This window comes from Amblyomma maculatum, chromosome 8 (assembly GCF_055883805.1).
Source record: "Amblyomma maculatum isolate TAMU_Amacu chromosome 8, ASM5588380v1, whole genome shotgun sequence".
NCBI lineage: Eukaryota > Metazoa > Arthropoda > Arachnida > Ixodida > Ixodidae > Amblyomma > Amblyomma maculatum.
The window spans coordinates 105,064,629-105,084,787 of record NC_139351.1 but is presented as its reverse complement, the minus strand read 5'-3'; the positions used below and the strand labels follow the sequence as shown (position 1 = coordinate 105,084,787).

The window sequence follows — 20,159 nt, the reverse complement described above, 5'->3', positions numbered from 1 at the left end:
CTATATCAAAATCAATATGCGCAAAATATTGATGATGATAGCAGAGGTCAATTAAGCGTTCGTAGTGGTCAAAAAGCAAACGAAAGTTGACGCGCACAGCTTCACAGGCATAGAGTCTTTGTATTAACTCTATAGGGCCCCACCACTGTCATGTCTGTTGTTCTGTAGACCCCATACCGTCTGCAAACGGCGTGTTTCGTATAGCGCATTAGCCGGAAAACGGAAAACTATCAAAAGCAAGTGCCGTAAAGTGCGTGTTTTGCGAACATGGCTCGGATGGCACGGATGGCGACTCGACTTGGTTAGTGTGTCTTTAGCCTGCAAACGTGTAGGAGTACGAGAGCCAGTGCGGCACTGCAGTGCTCTATGCAATCGTGTGTCGATTGGTGGATGAAAGTGCGTCGATAGCGGCGTGTGATGATGTGTTACATTCTCACTCAAAAACTGCTGTAAAGCGAATATTGCGAGATAGTGTATGCGGTACCTCGTATTTTAGGCGCATACCAAAGCGTACACCTTGACCACGACACAGAATGCACCCTTGGGATACGTTCTGCGACTTGGCATGCTTTACTCGCTTCTATGTGTATCACCTTGGCAGATTTAAGTGCAAGCACTTGCACACGATTTCCTTTAACAGTACAACGCAACGTCGAGGTGGTGCTGGTTGATGAATCCTTGTTAGGAACTCGAGTCACTGTAGCCGGGTTTTAATCGCCTTGCTGCCTTCTCCTGAGGGAAGCAGCAGACTAGAATCGTCACGCTTTCTCGCACAAACTTGCGCTTAAACTGCGCAGGGTCGTATTGGAAGAGCCTACTGGAGGATTACAGCGCTGCCGTAAAAGACATGGTGGCGGATTCCAAGAGCCGGCCCGTTAAAGCAGCACTGGCCGTGACAGGTTGGACTCCTCAGAATGCTGAAATTACTTAGCAGCGACGTCGTGTATGTGCATGACCATGAGTTTCGTTTTACTGCTGAGCATCTAGCTCTGCTTTCTATCAATGTAATACAATTGACGGTGGGTGGTTTAGAAATAAAACATAGGAGGCATGCATGTGCTACATGCTATGCAGTGTTTGGCTGGGCATTTTTCTTAAATTTCGTGTGTGCGCGTCGACGTGAATTAGCTCGTTTGTGGAATAGCACGTATTATTGCAAGTAAATTCGGGCACTAAGCATCCAGTCTGAATATTGCCACTGCCTGCTAAATTTACACTTTAAATGCAACAACATGCTACCAAATTAGGTTTTTCAAATGGCAAATGGTTTTTTTCCTTCGCAAAGGAGATCTTGTGGAAGTGACAAAGCTAGCATAATTGTCCGCACTGTACAGTGACGTTTTGGACTAAGGGTATAAAGGGCTGTGTGGGTACCTCAGAGTCCCCATTCAAGATGACGCTCAATGACTGCATTTTTTTACCTTTCACGGGTTTGCCTTGTCAATTAACTGTTGTAGACTTGCAGAGCTGAAGCTTAGCAATTTCTTTAACCTGGCATTGCACTCATATTACCAGTGGGAAGCTTTTACCTTTTGTTATTGTCTTGTACTATATTATGCATCATGCTTATACTTTGTGCATCAATGTTGTGTCGTGTGCCTTAGCACAGGCTGAGCAAAGTTCCAGCCTCAGGCCATAAGCCCTTTCAAGCCATGCAGGGGCGTTTGCAGCACTGATGTCCCTTCAGTCACAGCAGGCCTTGACCAAATACTTGCAGGCACTGGAGCAGTGTGTGTGCTGGTGGCCACCAACCCAGGCAGTGGTTCATTTTTGGATGCACTCAACCACAGTGCCAATGAGCTGCTCCTGCTTAGTGACACTACTCGCAATCCACAGTCAGAGGCACACGTGAGGCGACTAGAGGCATGCCGCTGCAATGGAGCGCTACGGAGCTGGGACCTCTTGCTTGCCACTGTCGTGTGGGAAGCTGACCACTCGGATGGGTGTGACCTCTATGCGGCACGCTGCAATTTCTTGCAACCCCGGCCTTTACTTGAGCCGCGGAGGCTACTTGACATTGGTCTCCTGGGTACCTGGCTCAACCTGACACACATGATGAGAGACTGTGACGTTAACCACAGCGAGTGGCAGTGATGCATGCCAAGATGCTGGTTTGTGTGAACAGAATGACTGGCACATGCACTGTGGGAGTGTTACAGTTGTGAATGGCTGTAGAGACACAGTCATGGGCCAGAAGCAGAAACCTTGTCTGTCGTTCCATGCAGTGTCTCTAAATATCTAAATAAATATGTTCAGTAGTTACAAGTTTCTTGTGCGTCTATGATCTTTCCCCTAACGAGCTAAATTAGAGTGCCACACTCATAGCCGCTCTAGTAACTCTGGTGCATCAGCAGATGCTGCTACTTTACCTTTGCTTTCAGTTCTTTCAAGACACATAGGATAAGACCGTGCTTTAGCAAACCATTTTAGGAGTAACAAGGACAAGTAGGTGACAGCCATCGGTGACGCAGAAGTTGTGAGTGCTCAATTTTATTTTTATTTTTTAAGCTTGCCACAACTGTGTTCACGGACATTCACCGCTCAACATTCAATGCCGCTTCCATCTACTGCACTAGTATCGCCGAGGCCGAATGCTTGGCCATTACACTCGCTATTGCACACATCGGTCAGTTGCAGACTCAGCACACCACAATATGCACAGACTCCCAAACAGCATACAGATATCTCCTGCGAGGAACCCTCCCACACTCATCTGCTAAAATATTATCTACTCTACCTACCCCTCCTGATCCCATCACCATCACATGGGTTCCTGGGCATGAGGACATCCTCGGAAATGAGCATGCTCGTGCGTTTGCCCGAGAACTAAGCTGCAAGGCGCCGGTGGATGGCCTCCCCAAACTTTCATTGTGTCGCTTGTGTCGTCTCCTGTTCTTTTTAGTCTTGTGTTTTCGCGCTGCTTTAAGATGAATCCAATCCAACTCGCCCAGTTTTCTATACTTGTGAACTTCATTATAAACCCCCATCGAACCTCTTGGCTACAATACAATTGTTCACTACTATCGCCGTTGTCGTACCACGTACCTGCCACATCACACGCTTTCTCACATCGACAGCACATACTGGCGACAACTCCAGACACATTCGTTCCCATCTCCTCAATTTGCCCACATCTTTCACCCCACGGACTTCCCGCCACACTGCACCACATGCAATGCCACCCTCTACCATTACTTATGGGAATGCCCACATCCCATCCGCGTTCCTTCCGTAATAAAGCCGGTCGTGCTTCCGTCAAACACCCCACCCCCTCCTCCTGGGAGGCTGCCCTTCTAGCCATGCGACCTGTAGATTAGTTGCGGCTGGTCGAGCAGGCTAAGCTAGAAGGAACAGCCAGAGGGCTCCTGGAACAAGAGGTCCTCCTGGGAGTGTTTACATTTTTTATTATTTAAATAGTTTTTTTCCTCCTCCTCCTTGCCACAACTTCGCTTTCACAGAAGTTATGTCTAGATTCCTTTATCAAAAAGAGTACATAATTGTTTCTACAAATGGCCGTTCAGCTGCTCATGGCTGTTTCATTCAGTGGGTACTGCAAGGGAGTGGTAATTTTTCTGACTCCCCGTCCTGTTCATTTTCTTTGTGTCATTATATAATGCCAAGCCACTCTCCTTTCCATTAAATGCTCGGAACCTTCCGACAAGCACAAAACACAAGTTCTTGGCAGCTTTTACAAGGCAGATTCAGTAATCCACAAAGCTGTTAAATCGCGGGCATTTTACATCTTAGCTGAAGCCACGGTGTAAGAATATTTAGGTGGGGACACAGCACGGGCGAGGCACTGGACGCAAGTTTCCAGATAAGGTACCAGCCACGATCCTCCGAACCGGGCCGCTGATCGCAGCGTCAGCGTCGATGTAGCGGTGAATCTTCAATGCAAGAAAAAAACACATACATCGACAACGCCGTTGCGATAGCAACCCGCTGATATCGCGCGGCGCGTTTCTCCTGCATGAGCCGTTTGAGTGGTCCCAACTGTTTCCCCGTCGTCGCCAGAAGCATCACCGTAGCACTTTATTCTTAAGCCGTGCCCACTGCATCAGTGCAGAAGCGAGGTCCAGAATACTTTATTGGCTTGTCAATACTATTGACATACTTTATTCCTAGCAACGAAGTGAAGAAAAGGTTGATGTTGCAGTTTATGTTGAAATATGGTGGAGTCAGTACTACATTACTCAACCATTGAGTCATCGTTATTCAATTGAAGGCGCCGGGGAAGCAGTTTTGTCACTTTGGATAGCGTAAATAGAGCAGGCAAAGCGAATCCTGCGTTCAGTTGGGCCAATGGGAGAAAAATATAAAAATTCACAGGGTATTCTTAACCATTTAATGAAGGAAATGCAACAGCACCCCGTACCGCTTCTCTATCGCATAAATCACTAAATCATTAAGGCGCAAATGACTGAGTGGAAGAATAGAATAAGCAAGCGAACAAAAGTACGGACGAGTTATGTGTACGAAAACCGGAACAAATGCTGCCGTGATTTAAGATCTTTTTGCCTCAAGCAAGCTCAACTGTCTTTAATATTTGCACGAATCCCGACTTCACGAATGCCTGCACGATCTATCTATCTGTTTATGTTCATCAACTGACTTATATGCGGCTTTGGCGCATCAAACCACATTACTGTTCGCCAATCTCTAACTTAGACTCAAGAAAACTGTTAACCGTAATTTTACCTCTATTGTTTTGAATTGAATAAATTATACTTGGTGTTCTTTTACCATTGTGAAATTCTCTTCCCCTCTGTACTGTATCCTATACCCTGAGGATAAAAGAATAAGGGAAAGGAAAAAAGAAGCTAAGAGAAGTAATGGTATAGAGGAAGTGAGAGGGGGGGGGGATTCAGTGGAGCTAGCAGAATCCAGTTAGAGGACCTCTATTGTAGGGAAGGAATAAAGTAAGGAGCAAACTAAGGATGAGCAGGCACACTGATGGGCGAATAAAAGATGCAAAGTCAAAGAACTAAAGAAACGACCGATGGTTAATGCTTTGTTGTCAAAGTGCCGCCGCTTATGCGTGCAGCAGGTTCAAATTCCGCGCGAAAATTTATACACCTTCTGCGCTTTTATTTAAGCATTCACAAAGACACAGATTCATAAAACTGCGCTGAATAATGGACATAGACAAAAACAATGCGGCAAAAATAATTCTCTCTCATCATCGGTCACAGTTTACGAGAAAATGGCTTTCAAAAAGCGTGTATTCACCATAGAAAAGCATTGCCTCCCACTACGTCACAGGCCGCTGAGCGAACTGCCATCTCGTATGGCTTAGACTAACTAGGGGACTTTATCTGGAACCGGCGCGGTACGCTGTGTCCCCACCTATATATCTTACACCGTGGCTGAAGCTGAGGAAGTAGTGCAGCCTTGACAGGTTGCTAAGAATTGCTAAGAATTGCAGAATCATTTGGACTTCCAAAATTAGCCCCTTTTGGGAACAGCTGGTAACACATATTTACTGACAAGCTTTTGCTACAACTGGTGCTGCGTATAATATTCTAAAAGTCTAGCCTCAACATCGTTTCATGGCATTTGGTGCTCGCAGAGCATTGTTCTACTGAAAACTTAATCGAATCCATGAAGTATTAAGATTGGGATAAAAAACGTTTTTTACAGTATCTATAAAATTTGGTTTCATCATTAGCAAGCCATGGATAACTATGACCGAGCTCACACAAGCAACTCCAGAGGGTAGCCAGAAGCAGCACCACAAGTGTGTCATGTATGCAATAGTATGCACCTTATGTGTTTGTCTCGAAGTAAAAGCATTTCAAAAGGGCTTAGTTGCAGCTGCAATTCAGTGTACCTGTTTGCCCTTCCAGGTGCAGTTCCTTGGGCTACTTATGCGCACGTGATCCTGGCTTAACTGTATGCATAATTTTGCAAAAATTATGCAAAATTATGCATTCTGAGCAGTCTGGGACACTTCTCAACAATTAAAAGTGTTCAGCGTGTTTTAAAAGGACATCAGTTCACCTTTGCAAACAGGCTTATTAGCCTTGTGAGGGAGTACTATATTCTTAAGCTTCACAAGAAACCTGTCAACACAGGGCGAGTGCAGTAAGCATTGCACCCAAGATGCCGTCTGTCTCGCATAGGTTTTGCTTCACTACCGTGTTCTTACAAATTTGCAGCATTGATATTTGACTAAGTTCTAGTTGGTTTGGTTTGTTTGTCGGGTTTAACGTCCCTAAGCGACTCAGGCTGTGAGAGACGCCGTAGTAGACTTCGGAAATTTAGACCACCTGGGGTTCTTTAACATGCACTGACATCGCACAGTACATGGACGCCACTCCGTTTCGCCTCCATGAAAACGCAGCCGCTGAGGCCGGGATTCGATCCCGCTTCCTTAGGCACGGCAGTCGAGCGCCGTAACCACTGCGCCACCCAGCGAGGCACTCTAAGTTCTAGTGACAGCTTTGTGCAAACAGATGAAGTCTGTTCATCTTATAGTTAAAACAGAGAAGACTGATCCACCCAGCCCTGACTATTGACAGGAGCACGTCTCTAGCTTTGGTTTGAAATGTGGCTGATGAGCTTGACAGGTTTCTAGACTTCTCTGAAGATACTGGGCATGTTCTGCACAATATCATGCTGCCAACAGTGTAACGGACACAGTTTTCTGCAAATTTCCCTGGATCCACCTTGGCACTCCACTGTGGAATAGCCTAAAGTGCTGCACAAGAGCAATAATTCTTAAGTGACCAGAAAGTTTAGCATTGGCAGTTCGGTAGCTTTGAATATCTCTGACACAAAAATGCACAAAATGCAAATTCTATATATTTTATTATTCCATTGTCTGACTGGACATGTTTAACATTTTTGTAAATTTTTATGCCATACTCAAATTTTACAAATCGGATTTATAAAGTAATACTTCGTAATTTACAGATGAATATAAAGTTAAAAACAGCGCAAGGAAAAGTGGAAAATTAGTGTGCCTGACCCCTTCATGGATCACTGCCTTGTCGTGGCGGAGGGGCTTGCGAAACTTGATGAAGTCGTGAGCTCTGCTGTGTAGGGCCACCCAAGATAGACAGGTCACGGCAGAGAGTTCTGACAAAATGTGATTCACTGGAGAAGGTAATGGCAACCCACTCCAGTATTTCCTGCCAAGAAAACCCTATGGCCAGTCACAATACCATTATCGATATGGCGCCGGAAGATGAGCCCCCCAGGTTGGAAGGCGTCCCACATGTTACTAGGGATGAACAAAGGGCGATTCCTAGTAGCTCCAGGACGAATGAAGCGGCTGGGCTAAAGCCAAAAGGACGCTCAGTTGTGGATGTGTCGGGAAGCGACCGGAAAGTCCGATGTTGCAAGGAGATATATCACATAGCAACATGGAATGTAAGATCTATGACGCAAGGTAAACTGGATATCGTCAAGCGAGAAATGGACAGATTGAACATTGATATCTTGGGTATCAGCGAGCTCAAGTGGACCGGAATGGGAGAATTTAACTCCGGCGACCATTATGTCTTTTATTGTGGGCACGAATCCAAGAGAAGGAATGGGGTCGCTCTCATAGTAAACAGAAGAATGGGCAAAGCAGTGCTAGGGTACAACCCCAAAAACGACCGAATGATTTCACTTCGGATCCAAGGTCACCCTTTCAACATAACAGTTATCCAAGTCTATGCACCGACCACTGCTGCTGAAGAAGCTGACGTTGAGAGATTTTATGCGGACCTACAATGCCTTTTAGACCGCACCCCATCATCAGACGTCGTTTTTCTCATAGGAGACTGGAATGCTAAGGTCGGGAGTGAAGAAATATCCGGAATTACAGGCAAGTTCGGTCTTGGTGAGCCAAATGAAGCTGGGCAGAGGCTAGTAGAGTTCTGTCAAGAAAACAACCTGACCATAGCGAATACTCATTTTCAACAGCACAAGAGGCGCCTGTACACATGGATTTCACCGGACGGTCTGTACAGGAATCAGATCGATTATATTATTTGCCGGCAGAGATGGAGAAGCGCTATACAAGCAGTAAAAACAAGGCCTGGGGCCGATTGTGGCACCGATCATCAGCTTCTTGTTGCCAAAATTAAGCTTCGATTGAGGAAAACGCAGAAAACTAGAAGGCCTTTCAGGTATGATCTGGATCAGATTCCATTAGAATATGCTGTGGAAGTGAGGAATCGATTTCAAGAATTAGATCTAGAAGACAAAGAGCCCGAAGAGATGTGGACTGATGTTCGTGATATAATACAAGAAGTTGCTACTAAGGTAGTTCCAAAGCAAAAGAAATGCAAAAAAGCAAACTGGTTATCTGAAGAGGCTTTGCAAATAGCTGAGGAAAGGAGGATGGCAAAAGGTATGGGGGAAAGAGAAAGATACAAGGTTCTCAATGCGGATTTTCAGAAAATAGCAAGGAGAGATAAGAATGCCTTCCTGAACATACAGTGTCAAGCAGTTGAGGACAACAGCCAATTAAGAAACACAAGAGCTCTGTATAAGACAATCAAAGATATCAAAGGAAGCTTCTGTGCTAAGCTGGGCGTGATAAAGGACAAACGAGGCAAGGACCTCACTGAAGCCTCAGAGATAAAGAAGAGGTGGCAGGAATACACAGAAGAACTGTACAAGAAGGACCCGGATGTGCAATCCCAACATAGGACGGTTGTGATTACTGATCTCGAGCCGGGCATCCTGAAGAGTGAAGTTGAATGGGCCTTAGCCAGCCTTGCTAAGAACAAAGCAAGCGGAATTGATGGTATTCCAGCTGAGTTGCTTCAAAACCTCAACCACGACGCTGTTAACACACTGCATACATTATGTCAAAAGATTTGGACAACCCTGCAGTGGCCACAGGATTGGAGGAGGTCAGTTTACATCCCCATTCCAAAGAAAGGCAGTGCCAAAGATTGTTCCAACTACCGCACGATCGCGCTTATTTCGCATGCTAGCAAGGTGATGTTAAAAATCCTGCAAGGTAGGCTGCAGCAGTATGTGGATCGGGAGCTTCCGGACGTGCAAGCTGGGTTTCGCAAGGGCAGAGGAACTAGAGACCAAATTGCCAACCTTCGCTGGATCATGGAAAAAGCAAGAGAGTTCCAGAAACCCATTTACTTCTGCTTTATTGATTATGCGAAAGCGTTTGACTGCGTAGATCACAGCAGATTGTGGCAAGCTCTCCGAGAGATGGGAGTTCCAATTCACCTCATCTGTCTCCTCAGGAACCTTTATGAAGGGCAAGAGGCCACAGTCAGAACTGGGCATGGTCTTACTGATTGGTTTCCGATTGAGAAAGGGGTGAGGCAAGGCTGCATACTGTCGCCCTGCCTATTTAACCTATATGCAGAGTGCATCATGAGGAAGGCCGGTCTGGACGAGTCTTCAGCTGGAGTGAAGATTGCTGGAAAACGTATCAACAACCTTAGATATGCGGATGATACCACTTTAATGGCAGAAAGTGAAGTGGAACTCAAGAGACTTCTGATGCGCGTACAAGAAGAGAGTGAGAAGTTTGGGCTTAAACTGAACATTAAAAAGACGAAGATCATGGCGTCTTGCCCTATCAAGTCCTGGAGCATCAATGGACAAGAAGTGGAAGCTGTGACAGATTTTCTGTTCTTGGGCGCCAAGATTACCTCGGAAGGAGACTGCAGCCATGAAATTAGGAGACGCCTGCTTCTGGGAAAGAGAGCAATGGTTAGCCTTGACCGCCTAGTAAAGAGCAGAGACATTAGTCTGCCAACCAAGATCCGTATAACCCGTGCTATGGTCTTTCCAGTTGTGATGTATGGATGCGAGAGTTGGACTGTGAAAAAGGCTGACCGCCGAAGAATTGACGCGTTTGAATTGTGGTGCTGGCGAAGACTCTTAAGAGTCCCTTGGACTGCCAGAAGATCAAATCAGTCGATATTGTCGACCATAAACCCTGACTGCTCATTGGAGGGTCAAATTCTAAAGTTAAAGCTCAGCTACTTTGGTCATCTGATGAGAAGAGAGGAGTCGCTGGAGAAAGATTTGATGTTGGGAAAGGTTGAGGGTCGCCGGAGAAGGGGTAGGCAGCGAACGCGATGGTTAGATGGCATTCTCGAGGCATTGCAGATGAAGCTATGTGATGTTAAGAAGATAGTGAGAGACCGGAAAGCGTGGCGTGACATGGTCCATAGGGTCACGAAGAGTCGGACACGACTGAACGCCTGAACTGAACTGAACTGAGTGTGCCTGAATGTGTGCCAGCCATAGTTAAACCTAGTGCAGTGTGTGTACTGCTGCTTTCAGTGTCGGGAAATGAGAGGTTAAGGCTGTCTCCTTTTCTAAAATAAACAGGCCTCAACTTTCCTTTACAGCATTTCCATCAGGCTTGTAGTATGCAATAACGAAATGACAGCAGATATGTACAACCTTCCAGTTTATGCCGCATTGAAAGGGGCAACTGTGGATGACCAGCATCACAGCCAACTTGCACCCAAGTAAGGAATGGTGTAGCCATAGTTCCAACTCAGCTGGAACAGGAACGTTGGGTCACACTTCGCAGGGCAGCTTCCCATGCGGAGAGGCACTGCACAGTTCAGAGCACAAATAAAAACCCATGATAAGATCTAAGGGAAGTTCAGGTCAGTCTCAAATTGCACTTCTACGAAGAGATGTCATACGAGGCACCTTCTGAAGCATTCCAAAAAATTTTAAGAGCACCAAAGGCTAAATCAATTCAGTTTTCCTTCTCTGCAAAATTTTAATATCTTTACCCTTCTGTGGCTTTGTTGGTACCAGCTGCAGCAAAGAAAATGAAATGTTGCTAACCACAACTCGATTTGTGAAGCTGGTGACAATATGAAGACTAGATGGAACCAATGGAACCAGGAATGTTTTATTGCAGGAAACTAAGGACACAGCTCAGAAATGCTGAAGCAATGAGAGAAACAAAGGCCACTGAGACCCCCAGCAATACTCAAATCATGATCTCAAATGATGCTCAGTCGGGCTAGATTGGTTGGCTTGGGAACTGGTCGGGCCACCAGAGTTGCAGAAAAGCAGTTAACTCAGAAAAGCAAAACAGAAACCATGTTGTTCTGTTTGTCGTCACACCTTAGTGGCACTTAGTCGCATGGGCAGAGGCATGTTATTTCTTATTATTTTTGGGCAGCCTCACCATAACATATGTCATCACACCTGCCATCGCACACAGGTCGTCTTTTAAAATTAATCAGCGCGAGACTTGTAGCATACGACCCCATAGACATGCCACGGCCACTCGATGGAAGTGCACTAGGTGCAGCCTGCTGCGTCGCGCCGCCTTCAATGAGCAAGCGCATCTGTGGGGAGTTTACAGTTGCGCCCACTATTTCTGCTGAAGGCGCCACTGTTTGGGGTGACGTCGCCACCGGGGTGGCCGACTGTGAACGCGTGGTGTGCTTCCTTTCTCGACACGTTCGCCTCGTGTCTACACGGTCAACGTAACCTTTATTTGCAAGCACGTCAACGTCGAGACGAGACAAGTTTGCGAGACAAGCAGGAGCTGTGCGTCTCATCTGTGCGCTGATGTGTGAATTGCAAAAAGCGGACGTGTGGGAGATTAAGAATGAAAATGATTAATGGTGATAGATAATAAATAGCAGTTAAAGACATCAGTAGAGGTAACGCCTAAAGCTAATGACTAATAATGATGATTAATAATTACTAAAGTGACTTGTAATGACCAATACGTCAAACTACAACTTGTAATGACTGCAAATGATTGGAAATGAGTTAAAATGCTTAGCAATGTGTGGTAATCACTATAATGTGACTCATCATTACTGCTAATGACTACAAAACAACCAATATGTCGAAAGAAGACTTGTAATGACCACAACTGATTGGAAATGAGTAAACCTGCTTAGCTATGAGTGGTAAGGACTATAATGACTAGGCATGCATGACCCATCATGACTACCAAGCGACCAATATATCAAATGACTTGAAATGACTGCAACTGAGGCAAACGAGGAGAGGCATAGGAGAAAAACGGTAGGCTTTTGCCGTTCTCTATTTAAGAGACATCTAAGAGGCACGAACTTTTTGTGCTGTGCTCGCTTCAGGCAACGGCAGCAGCGAGGAGTGGAAATGCACCCACTTCCTCTGAAATGAAAGCTGCGCTGAAATTAACAAGTCCAGATGCTGAAACATAATTCCCTACCAGCTGCCGTTGAATTTGCTGCCAGGGACAGCAGATTAGGCTTGTTGGTGATTCATTATTGGTTAACAGCGCTAACAATGGGATGGGAACGCAGGAGAAGAAGTCGACAACAGCGCTCGTTGTGTCGTCTTCTTTTCTCGCGTTCCAGTCATGCTGTTTACGCAGTTAACCTATAGTTACCAGGGAGCCGGCCAGTGAACTAGGATTTTTAACGATGTGTTGTGAAGCAGATGAACACGTTGAGGTAGCACCATAAGCTTTTATCACACGTTATGTTGTGAGAACATGTCAGGAAAAGGTACGAAGGCTTTTTTTATATATATAAGCATACAATTTGCCTAAATTCTACCTCTGGTCTCGGTGGCCTTGCAAGCAAAGAAGCCTGTACATAAAATATTTGTTTATACTCTTGAGACTGTTTGAGCCGACGCGATGAAGTGGAAAGCGCCATTCCACAGTAAATCCGGCGCCCACTTTGTCGGCGAAAAGTCTGAAAAATATCTCTAGCAAGAGGCACCTTTGGTGGCGATATGGCCAGACACCTGTGGTGCAATGAAAGCACATGACATGTTCAAGGTGGCAGGAGCTGCCAACTCAGAGAGAGTCAATAAGATGTAAGGGCGAAATGGGAATTGAAAGTGGGACCCTTAGATCCCAAGTCAGGCACGCTACTCCTACAGGGCACATATGGTTGTTCGTACAGCTTCAGTAAAAAAGGGCTTTATATACGAGTCGGGTGCTATTTCATATAATGCGGTGGCTTGCAACTGTATTCTCATTACTATGCGACAGAGGCGGTAATTAAGGGATGTGGTGAATAAGCAGGTAGCAAAGTGCAGGTACGCTAACGATGATCTGCAAGGGGAGTTAAGAACCCCCAATTTTGTTTATCACTACCAAGTTGTTGCTTAATGCAGCATTTGGTAACGGTTTTCAGGCGACATGGCAGTCGCACAAGAGCCTGTTGCAGGAGCCTGAGTCAACAGGACCAGTTTACGGGTTAATGAAAAACAAAGATAATGGAGGCTTGCTGTACCCCGGAAAGGAAGAAATCAAGCTTTGTCAGTTTACGTGCACCTTCAATAACCGAATAATGAAGTCTCAAGAGGTCCGGCGAAGCAGCAAGCTGTGTAAAATTGTGACTTCAGCATTGCTTCCCCACTGTACACAGTGGCTGCAGCTATTCTGTGAAATCAATGACTGTGCCCACGCTGAGGAACTATGCAAAATATTTTGAAGTAATTTGCTGCACCCACTGATAGTGAACTGGGTCGGAAATGTCAACTCAACAGTGGAGCGACGTTTAAGACTCTTTGAAGGAAGGTTCTCCATCTGTGAATGTTTTCTTTCTTTTTTGTGTGACCATGCAATAAATGTACCTCGCTGAAGCTCGGCTGCAGTTGCGCTCAGATGCGTTTCACAACTTTGCTATACTAAACATATTTTTCTGACTTGTGACAGCTCACATCCTTGATGTTCCATTCTTGTAACCACATGCAAGATAGTTTCACAACTGGAACACTTGATGCACGTTCTTCCATTGAAAATTACAGACAAAATTATATGGGTTCGAGAGAAGCAAATAAAAATAGGAATAAAAAGCTTTCGGTGCATCTATGTAGCAGCTTGAGGCAGACTGGCACTATGGAAGCGTGCTTACTTTAACCGGTCGTGCACAATGCGGGCAGCCATCACGGACAACGTTCTGGCGTACAAAGTCTAAGGCCTCCAACTAAGTCGAAGGTCTCAGGTTATCATCTAAATTTTACCTAACAAACGTCTTCCTATTTCCACTGTAACATTTGTAAGAGAATGAGACTAGAAAAGGTTGCCTGTTGCTGTGAGCAACCCTGTCGCACTTTCACAGAGGTTGCTCACAGCAGGACTGCATTTTTCAATGGATAGCACTGGCAGCTTAGAACAGGTTGACATCAATTTTGTGCATACAAACTGTATAAGGAATGAGTAAACATTATGAAAATGACACGCACGAAATTCGCGAAATAGTGATTTAAAGTGTTATGCATTAGGCTAGCGTGGCCGCTGAACAGTTTCGAATTGTTCACAGCCGGATGACATTTTCATGTGACAAACAACTTGACCCGGATGCAAGATCACGGTAATGCGAGCACTCCAGTCAAGTACACTGAACTGTCACATTAAGTTTTTCGTTGTACACTCCAGTATACATCTTTGCCAAGCGAGCGCTAAATGCTGACATGGTTACACTAGACATGACAGTATATACGCAGTCGTGTTGCCAAATTGTGTCCTCCCTCGTGTCCTACAGAGCTCTTGTGTCCAACGCCTCACTCAAATTGCAGCCAGGCGCTGCTCTCCCGGAGCAGTGGCACCGCGGCGGTGGCGACGGGAAGTAGGCGCCTCCCACCGGTTTCGGGCGACGCAGCAGGCTGCACCTACTGCACTTCCATCGAGCAGCCGTGGACACACGTGGGCATTGATCATGAGTGAGATGACAGTTCGAATTATCGAGCGTTTACTCTGAGGTTGCCAGTCATAGATGTGCTGGCTTAGTTCCAAGGTCACCAAAACACTGATGTTGCATGACTATTATATTCAACAATTGCAGCGTGGTTTAGCGGCACACTAGTTACGTCGCTTGCTTTAGCATCTCTTAGCGTCAATCAGGCTTCTTTGCGTAATACATTATCGAAAGCTTCTCAAGTGTTTGCAGACTCTTTTCATATTTTGAACACTTTGAAACATTGAGCAATCAAAACCTTGGTTTTAATTTGTTTCGAATTATCTATAAAATCTGAAAATTACAAATATTTGCATACCCTTAAGAAGTGTCACGCCAGCATCTTCCTTCATGTATAAAAAGGGCTAGATAGAAAATATTTCCTTCCTAAAGTCAAGCAAAGTTACTACCATGTGAGATGTCGGGCAAGGAATAAAGATGTCGACATCATTTAAGTGCCGGCTGAACTTCAGAATATTCATTTTACTCCGCTAATATTTACGACAACTTGCAGTATTCTCCGGTGTATAAGTCACAGCTTTTCCTCAGCGCATGAAATGAGACTTCATGAAATGTTTTCTTTTGCCCTATAGATGAAAACTACAAGCTGCAACCTTAAGTTTACTGTTGCATATTCGCAAAGGAATCTGCAAGCGAAACCAAGAGGGGGAAGAAGAGGTTTTGGAAGCGGGGGAGAGCGGGCGATAGGGAATTAAACGCATTCAGAGGCATCCTGATGCATGCACTTTTTTCCTATATTTATGTCGCGTTTCATTCTGCACGCTGCTGGTATTCACATTAATTCATAACGATGTACTTAGGTGTATGCTCATTGCTCAGAGTGAATCATGGAACAGGCAATATGTTGCTGTTTACACTCTGAGGCTCAGATAAGACGAGGGAAGCCAGAAAACTTATTACCGTTGACACTGAAGCAAAAAATTGAACAAACATGACAATTCAGCCATGCAGTTTCATCACAAGAGGTGTGAGGCGTAAACAGGAGGCAGTTATTAAATTTCCTTTTGGGAAATGAGGAGTTTATGAGTATCACCGCCCATGCAAGTTTGTCAGCTACGCAACAGAAAATGTGGCTATGGTGCAAGGCACACATCCTTCAGCTGCGTAGGGAAAGCATAGTAGCAGAGAAGAGACTGAAACAGGATGTTGGCATGAACAAATTTCAACAGTAGGTGTGCCACACTCCCTTAAGGAAATCACAACAAAATCGGAAAATCTATGGCTACCAGATGACAGTGACTGCCTTACAGATTCATCGGTCTCCACCTACCTGCCTTTGGCAGCGCAGTTGTGTCTGAGCCATATGCAGGAATGCCTGGGCACCTGTGGTAGCTGGAGAAGTGGCGACCGCTGCAGCCTATGAAAACATTTCAATGGCTGTCACTGTGCACTTCTCCATTCTAGACTGAAAAGACTGGACTTTCCACTGATTTTTTCAAGCACGCTCAGCAATAATGTCACTGGAATAACACATACATATTCAAAGAACAAGTAAAGCTGAAGGACATTTCCAAAGGGAACATTTTATTTTAATTTTAAGATTATAATTAGGGACACGGTCCTGTAATCTAGAAAAGCACACAACCACCCTCAAGCTGCCACTGTCACCTCTTGAAGCGTCCTTTTCTGTTCAACATGAATGCAAACAAAGCATGCAGACATGCAGGCCCTAAAAGATAGGCCCAGGCTAGTCACAGAGTGAATCGGTTTGCTGCAAGCAATTACAGTACTATTAGTCCCGAGATGAGGTGGGTGAAGCAAGAGTGGAGGGTGAATAAAACATTCTGCTGGGCGAGCTGGTTCATAGGGGAAATGGAATACTTTTAGCGTGAAACACCAAGGAAAGGACGAGGACAGAACACATTGGCACAAAAGAGTGCTACTCTCAAATAATTTTATTGGCAGAAGAAACGGTCATTTTATGCACTTACACCAAGTACAGAAACTGCGCACGCTCCATAGACTTCATACTTGCTGCATGCCAAACAGGCTGTCAACCTCAATCTTGTCAGATAAGCCTATCTAAAAATTTGTATTCGTTAAGAGTGCAGCTTCACCAAAGGGCTACTGACACAAATCCCATCTTTCTGATATGGGACACCTCAATCAACGCCCACGATAATTCATCATTGCCTTTTCCAATTACCCGCGTCTGTTTCACCACTGGCACGCATGTCCCGACCGATCGCATGCCTTACAATGAACAAACAAGTTTGTTCCGGTCCCCTGCTCAAGACATCTTTCATGTTCCCATCAATATATCTGAGCTTGTGCTTCGTTGGGTATCCTCTTGTCGTTCCTTCACCATTTACCCTAGGGCACAGGCTTTGCAGCTAGCAGGGCGCTGAAAAAAATGGCATGTGAACGGCTGGAGGACATGCGCGCCACTGCTAAAACAGACACGGATAATCGGAAGAGCAATGTCAATTTATCGCGGGTGTTGACTGAGGAGTTCCACATCAGAAAGAAGCTTAGGGTCTGACTGCGCCAGTAGAAGTTGAGGCATACATAGATTCGGGTGCCTAAGGTATCAAAAAGGACTCCATGGAACCCACAAGCTACATGCACATTAGCTTCTAGCCCTGCAGTGCCTCCTTGTGCCACATCCTCTTCTATAAGGCAGACATATGTTGGCTGTATACTAGTCATACAGTGTGCCAGAATGGCCAGAAGGCATGCTCACCTGAGCGTGGGCCACCTGACAGCACTGCAATGGCGCAGCCAGTGTATCCAGGCTTTCACCCGTGGCTGCCAGGCTCATCTCTCCCAACTGCCGGCTCAGTACTGCAGAGAGGTCAGCCATTAAGGTGCACTCGGGGCTCAGGGCAGCCACTGCTCACCTTGCTGCTGTGATCGAATCCGCTGTGCCAGCTGGCCGGTTGGCCATTCATCCTGCGTGCACAGCGAAAGCACAGCAACACATGCATTCAGTGTAACACTGTATGCTAGCAAGGCAATGCAGTGCAGTAGCCCTCCAGCTTAGCCAAACCACTACGGAAGACTAACCTTCTTCTGAATATCACTCGATGCGCATCGAGTTCTGACAGCATCAAGGAGCAATCAGTCATAAGCACACACCTGAGTGTAGCAGTGGCAGCTACATAGGAAAGCTAGTGAACAAATGTTATTTCTCAGTTCAGCCTTGACCTCATCTGGTAGCTGCCCTGATTAGCTTAGTTGGTGGAGTAACTATTTCATCAGATGGCAGTATCAAGCTCAAGCTCCAGACCAGGACAGATTGTTGTTTAACTGCTGAATTCTGAGAAGTAAATTTCCTTTGCGCCTGCAAGCCTGAACTCCAGGTAACCCTAGAACAGAATTGCTCCTATAGCTTAAACAGACTCCACCCTGTGCAATTCTCCTGAATGTGTCCACCTCTGGCAGCATCGCATGCTGCCCCCAATCAATTTGACAAAAATCATTTGCGAGGGTTAAAGTGTAGGCTGTAATCGGCACCATTCATAGGCACAGAAAGGTTGTAAATACCTCTTTGGCAATGTGCCCACATTTGTTTTTTTGTTTGTTTGTTTTCACAAACGACAACTGAAGAACATATCACAGTGCAAATTAATAAAAATGAGAGTATAGACTATAGAACTTCAAAGCCGTGTGTCTGATGTGCGTTAGCCCAGATTGTACCCCCTTGCACTGGCACTCACTCTAAAATGCAATGCTAGCTCAACTAACGGTGCTTCTCAGAGCATTCCAAGGATGGAAAGAACTGTGCCTACCAGTAAGATGAAAGAAATTGTAGCTGCTAGCTCGTGCTAGTGGCTACAGCACTGAACATCACTGCCCTGGCAGAGGACACAGGCTGTACTAGCTTTCCAACAGCACACAAACATTGTGCCTAGCAAACTATTCCGACTACTCATGCAGGGCTGTAATTTTCACATGAAGACATGATGTAAAACTGTCAGTCAAAAAATCCATTTTCTACAAGTGATACAGGTGAAACAAAAAAGAATTAAGCATGGTACATTTCAACCACTATTCCTACGTTTAACTATATTGCTTGCTGAAATGAATGCAGGCAGGTTGCTTGCCTACCCTTGACTTATGAATCCAACCCTGTGCTCAGTAGTCGCTCACAAAATGATCCTGGTAGACAAGTGCTACCACTCACACTTTTTTCAGCTACCACAGCACAAACTGGCGCAGTCGTTCAGCTAATAATATACGTATATAAACCGCACAGCAGAAGCATATATGAAAAATAAAAGAAACTGTGAAGCTAAAATAAAATGCGACGTGGGGAGAGACGATATTCATGAGTACTTGGTTGTTTTGGTTGGTTTGTGGGGTTTAACGTCCCAAAGCGACTCAGGCTATGAGACGCCGTAGTGGAGGACTCCGGAAATTTCGACCACCTAGGGATCTTTAACGTGCGCTGACATCGCACAGTATTCATAAGTGAAAAAAATTGTGCTGTAAGCATGTACCGAATAGCGTGTAGAAAAAATTGTGCTGTATAAGCATGTACCGGATAGCGTGTAGAACCATAAACCAAACTCCCAGTATTCATGAGTACTGGGAGTTTGGTTTATGGTTCTACTGGTTCTACACGCTATTCGGTATACATGCTTACAGCACAATTTTTTCTCCTCCTATTTCGATCCTGTCGAAGCGAAGGTCGAAATTACAAAGCAGAGTGGCAATATTACAGGTGAAAGAATAAAGCCAGGAGGGAAACCTTTTCAAGACCAATCATGCTAGAATAACACGAAAAAATAACAGCACAAAGGCTATTCGTGCAGAGGCGGAATCGGAGAAAACGAACGACACTACGCAGCCACGCTTGCGCAAGCACCTACCCTGGCAGCTGCCACAGGTACGGCGGGAACCGGTGAGCACTCGCGGCACGTCAACGCAACACTAGACATTCGACCGACTTCTTGCATCTCAACGCAGGATTCGGTAGTCATGACTGCCAAGCACCACCTACGAAGCTTTCGAGCACGGTGCTTTCGAGGCTCTATAAGTGCTATTAGTGCGTAGCTTTCGGATCGGAGATAGGAGGTTGCAATAAATTGTGCGTGTGCGGTATTAGTCTTATCAAGAACCAATCGCACTCGATGTTATGATAACCCGATATGTTGCCGAGCGGTCAAAGCCGTCAAAGCCTTGGAGAAAAAATTAAAAAAAAAAAAAAAAAACGCAAAATGTGACGAAAGTGGGCGACACTGTACGGCGCTGGCGTAGTGGGGTGCGGATTAGGAATGTTAGAAAGGTTCAAATCCATGGTATTAATCCAGATAGGAGGCGATGTCAAGATGAATCGCACAAAATTCACGGCACTATTCTAGAGTTCTAGCATCCTAAACAAGAACCAAATGTGCCAAAGGGCAGCCACCGTAGTCGGTACAGTCAACACCCTGTTGGTACAAATCAGGGGCCGTACACAGTCTGTCCACGGCCGATTGAGCGGCCGTGGTCTGTCGAATGCATTTCCTCGCCCGTTTCCCCTTTAGTCATAATGAGCATATCAGTTCACCACCA

General features: G+C 45.5%; 2 protein-coding genes across 5 annotated transcripts; one reads left to right on the top strand and one right to left on the bottom strand.

Annotated features, from left to right (window-relative positions):
* The first annotated feature begins 114 nt into the window (after positions 1-114).
* Positions 115-2,266, top strand: LOC146182101 (mitochondrial import inner membrane translocase subunit Tim29). 3 transcript variants are annotated; one of them, XM_084577108.1, is made up of 3 exons: positions 116-301; positions 798-899; positions 1,718-2,266. In XM_084577108.1, exons 1-3 carry the CDS (start codon positions 268-270, stop codon positions 2,092-2,094), a joined length of 513 nt encoding a protein of 170 aa, XP_084433234.1. In that variant the 5' UTR covers positions 116-267; the 3' UTR covers positions 2,095-2,266. The 3 variants fall into 3 exon arrangements, with proteins under 3 accessions (XP_084433236.1, XP_084433234.1, XP_084433235.1); XM_084577109.1 differs by lacking the exon at positions 116-301 and adding an exon at positions 336-473; XM_084577110.1 differs by lacking the exon at positions 798-899 and having other exon boundaries at positions 115-301.
* Positions 2,267-10,375: 8,109 nt separating this feature from the next.
* Positions 10,376-19,812, bottom strand: LOC146182100 (uncharacterized). 2 transcript variants are annotated; one of them, XM_084577104.1, is made up of 5 exons: positions 19,475-19,808; positions 17,501-17,552; positions 17,344-17,444; positions 15,931-16,017; positions 10,376-10,540 (listed from the first exon to the last, which is right to left on the bottom strand). In XM_084577104.1, exons 1-5 carry the CDS (start codon positions 19,583-19,585, stop codon positions 10,481-10,483), a joined length of 411 nt encoding a protein of 136 aa, XP_084433230.1. In that variant the 5' UTR covers positions 19,586-19,808; the 3' UTR covers positions 10,376-10,480. The 2 variants fall into 2 exon arrangements, with proteins under 2 accessions (XP_084433230.1, XP_084433231.1); XM_084577105.1 differs by lacking the exon at positions 15,931-16,017 and having other exon boundaries at positions 19,475-19,812.
* Positions 19,813-20,159: the final 347 nt, after the last annotated feature.

What these genes read in the sequence shown, in the direction of transcription:
- LOC146182100 (XM_084577104.1), bottom strand. Translation starts at nt 19,585, where the DNA reads ATGACTACCGAATCCTGCGTTGAGATGCAAGAAGTCGGTCGAATGTCT. An exon ending in TACCTGTGGCAGCTGCCAGG is followed by an intron (nt 17,553 to 19,474) that starts GTAGGTGCTTGC and finishes CTGTGCACGCAG; the next exon opens with GATGAATGGCCAACCGGCCA. An exon ending in AACTGCGCTGCCAAAGGCAG is followed by an intron (nt 10,541 to 15,930) that starts GTAGGTGGAGAC and finishes TGAACTGTGCAG; the next exon opens with TGCCTCTCCGCATGGGAAGC.
- LOC146182101 (XM_084577108.1), top strand. Translation starts at nt 268, where the DNA reads ATGGCTCGGATGGCACGGATGGCGACTCGACTTG. An exon ending in ACGGATGGCGACTCGACTTG is followed by an intron (nt 302 to 797) that starts GTTAGTGTGTCT and finishes TAAACTGCGCAG; the next exon opens with GGTCGTATTGGAAGAGCCTA. An exon ending in AGCAGCACTGGCCGTGACAG is followed by an intron (nt 900 to 1,717) that starts GTTGGACTCCTC and finishes AAATACTTGCAG; the next exon opens with GCACTGGAGCAGTGTGTGTG.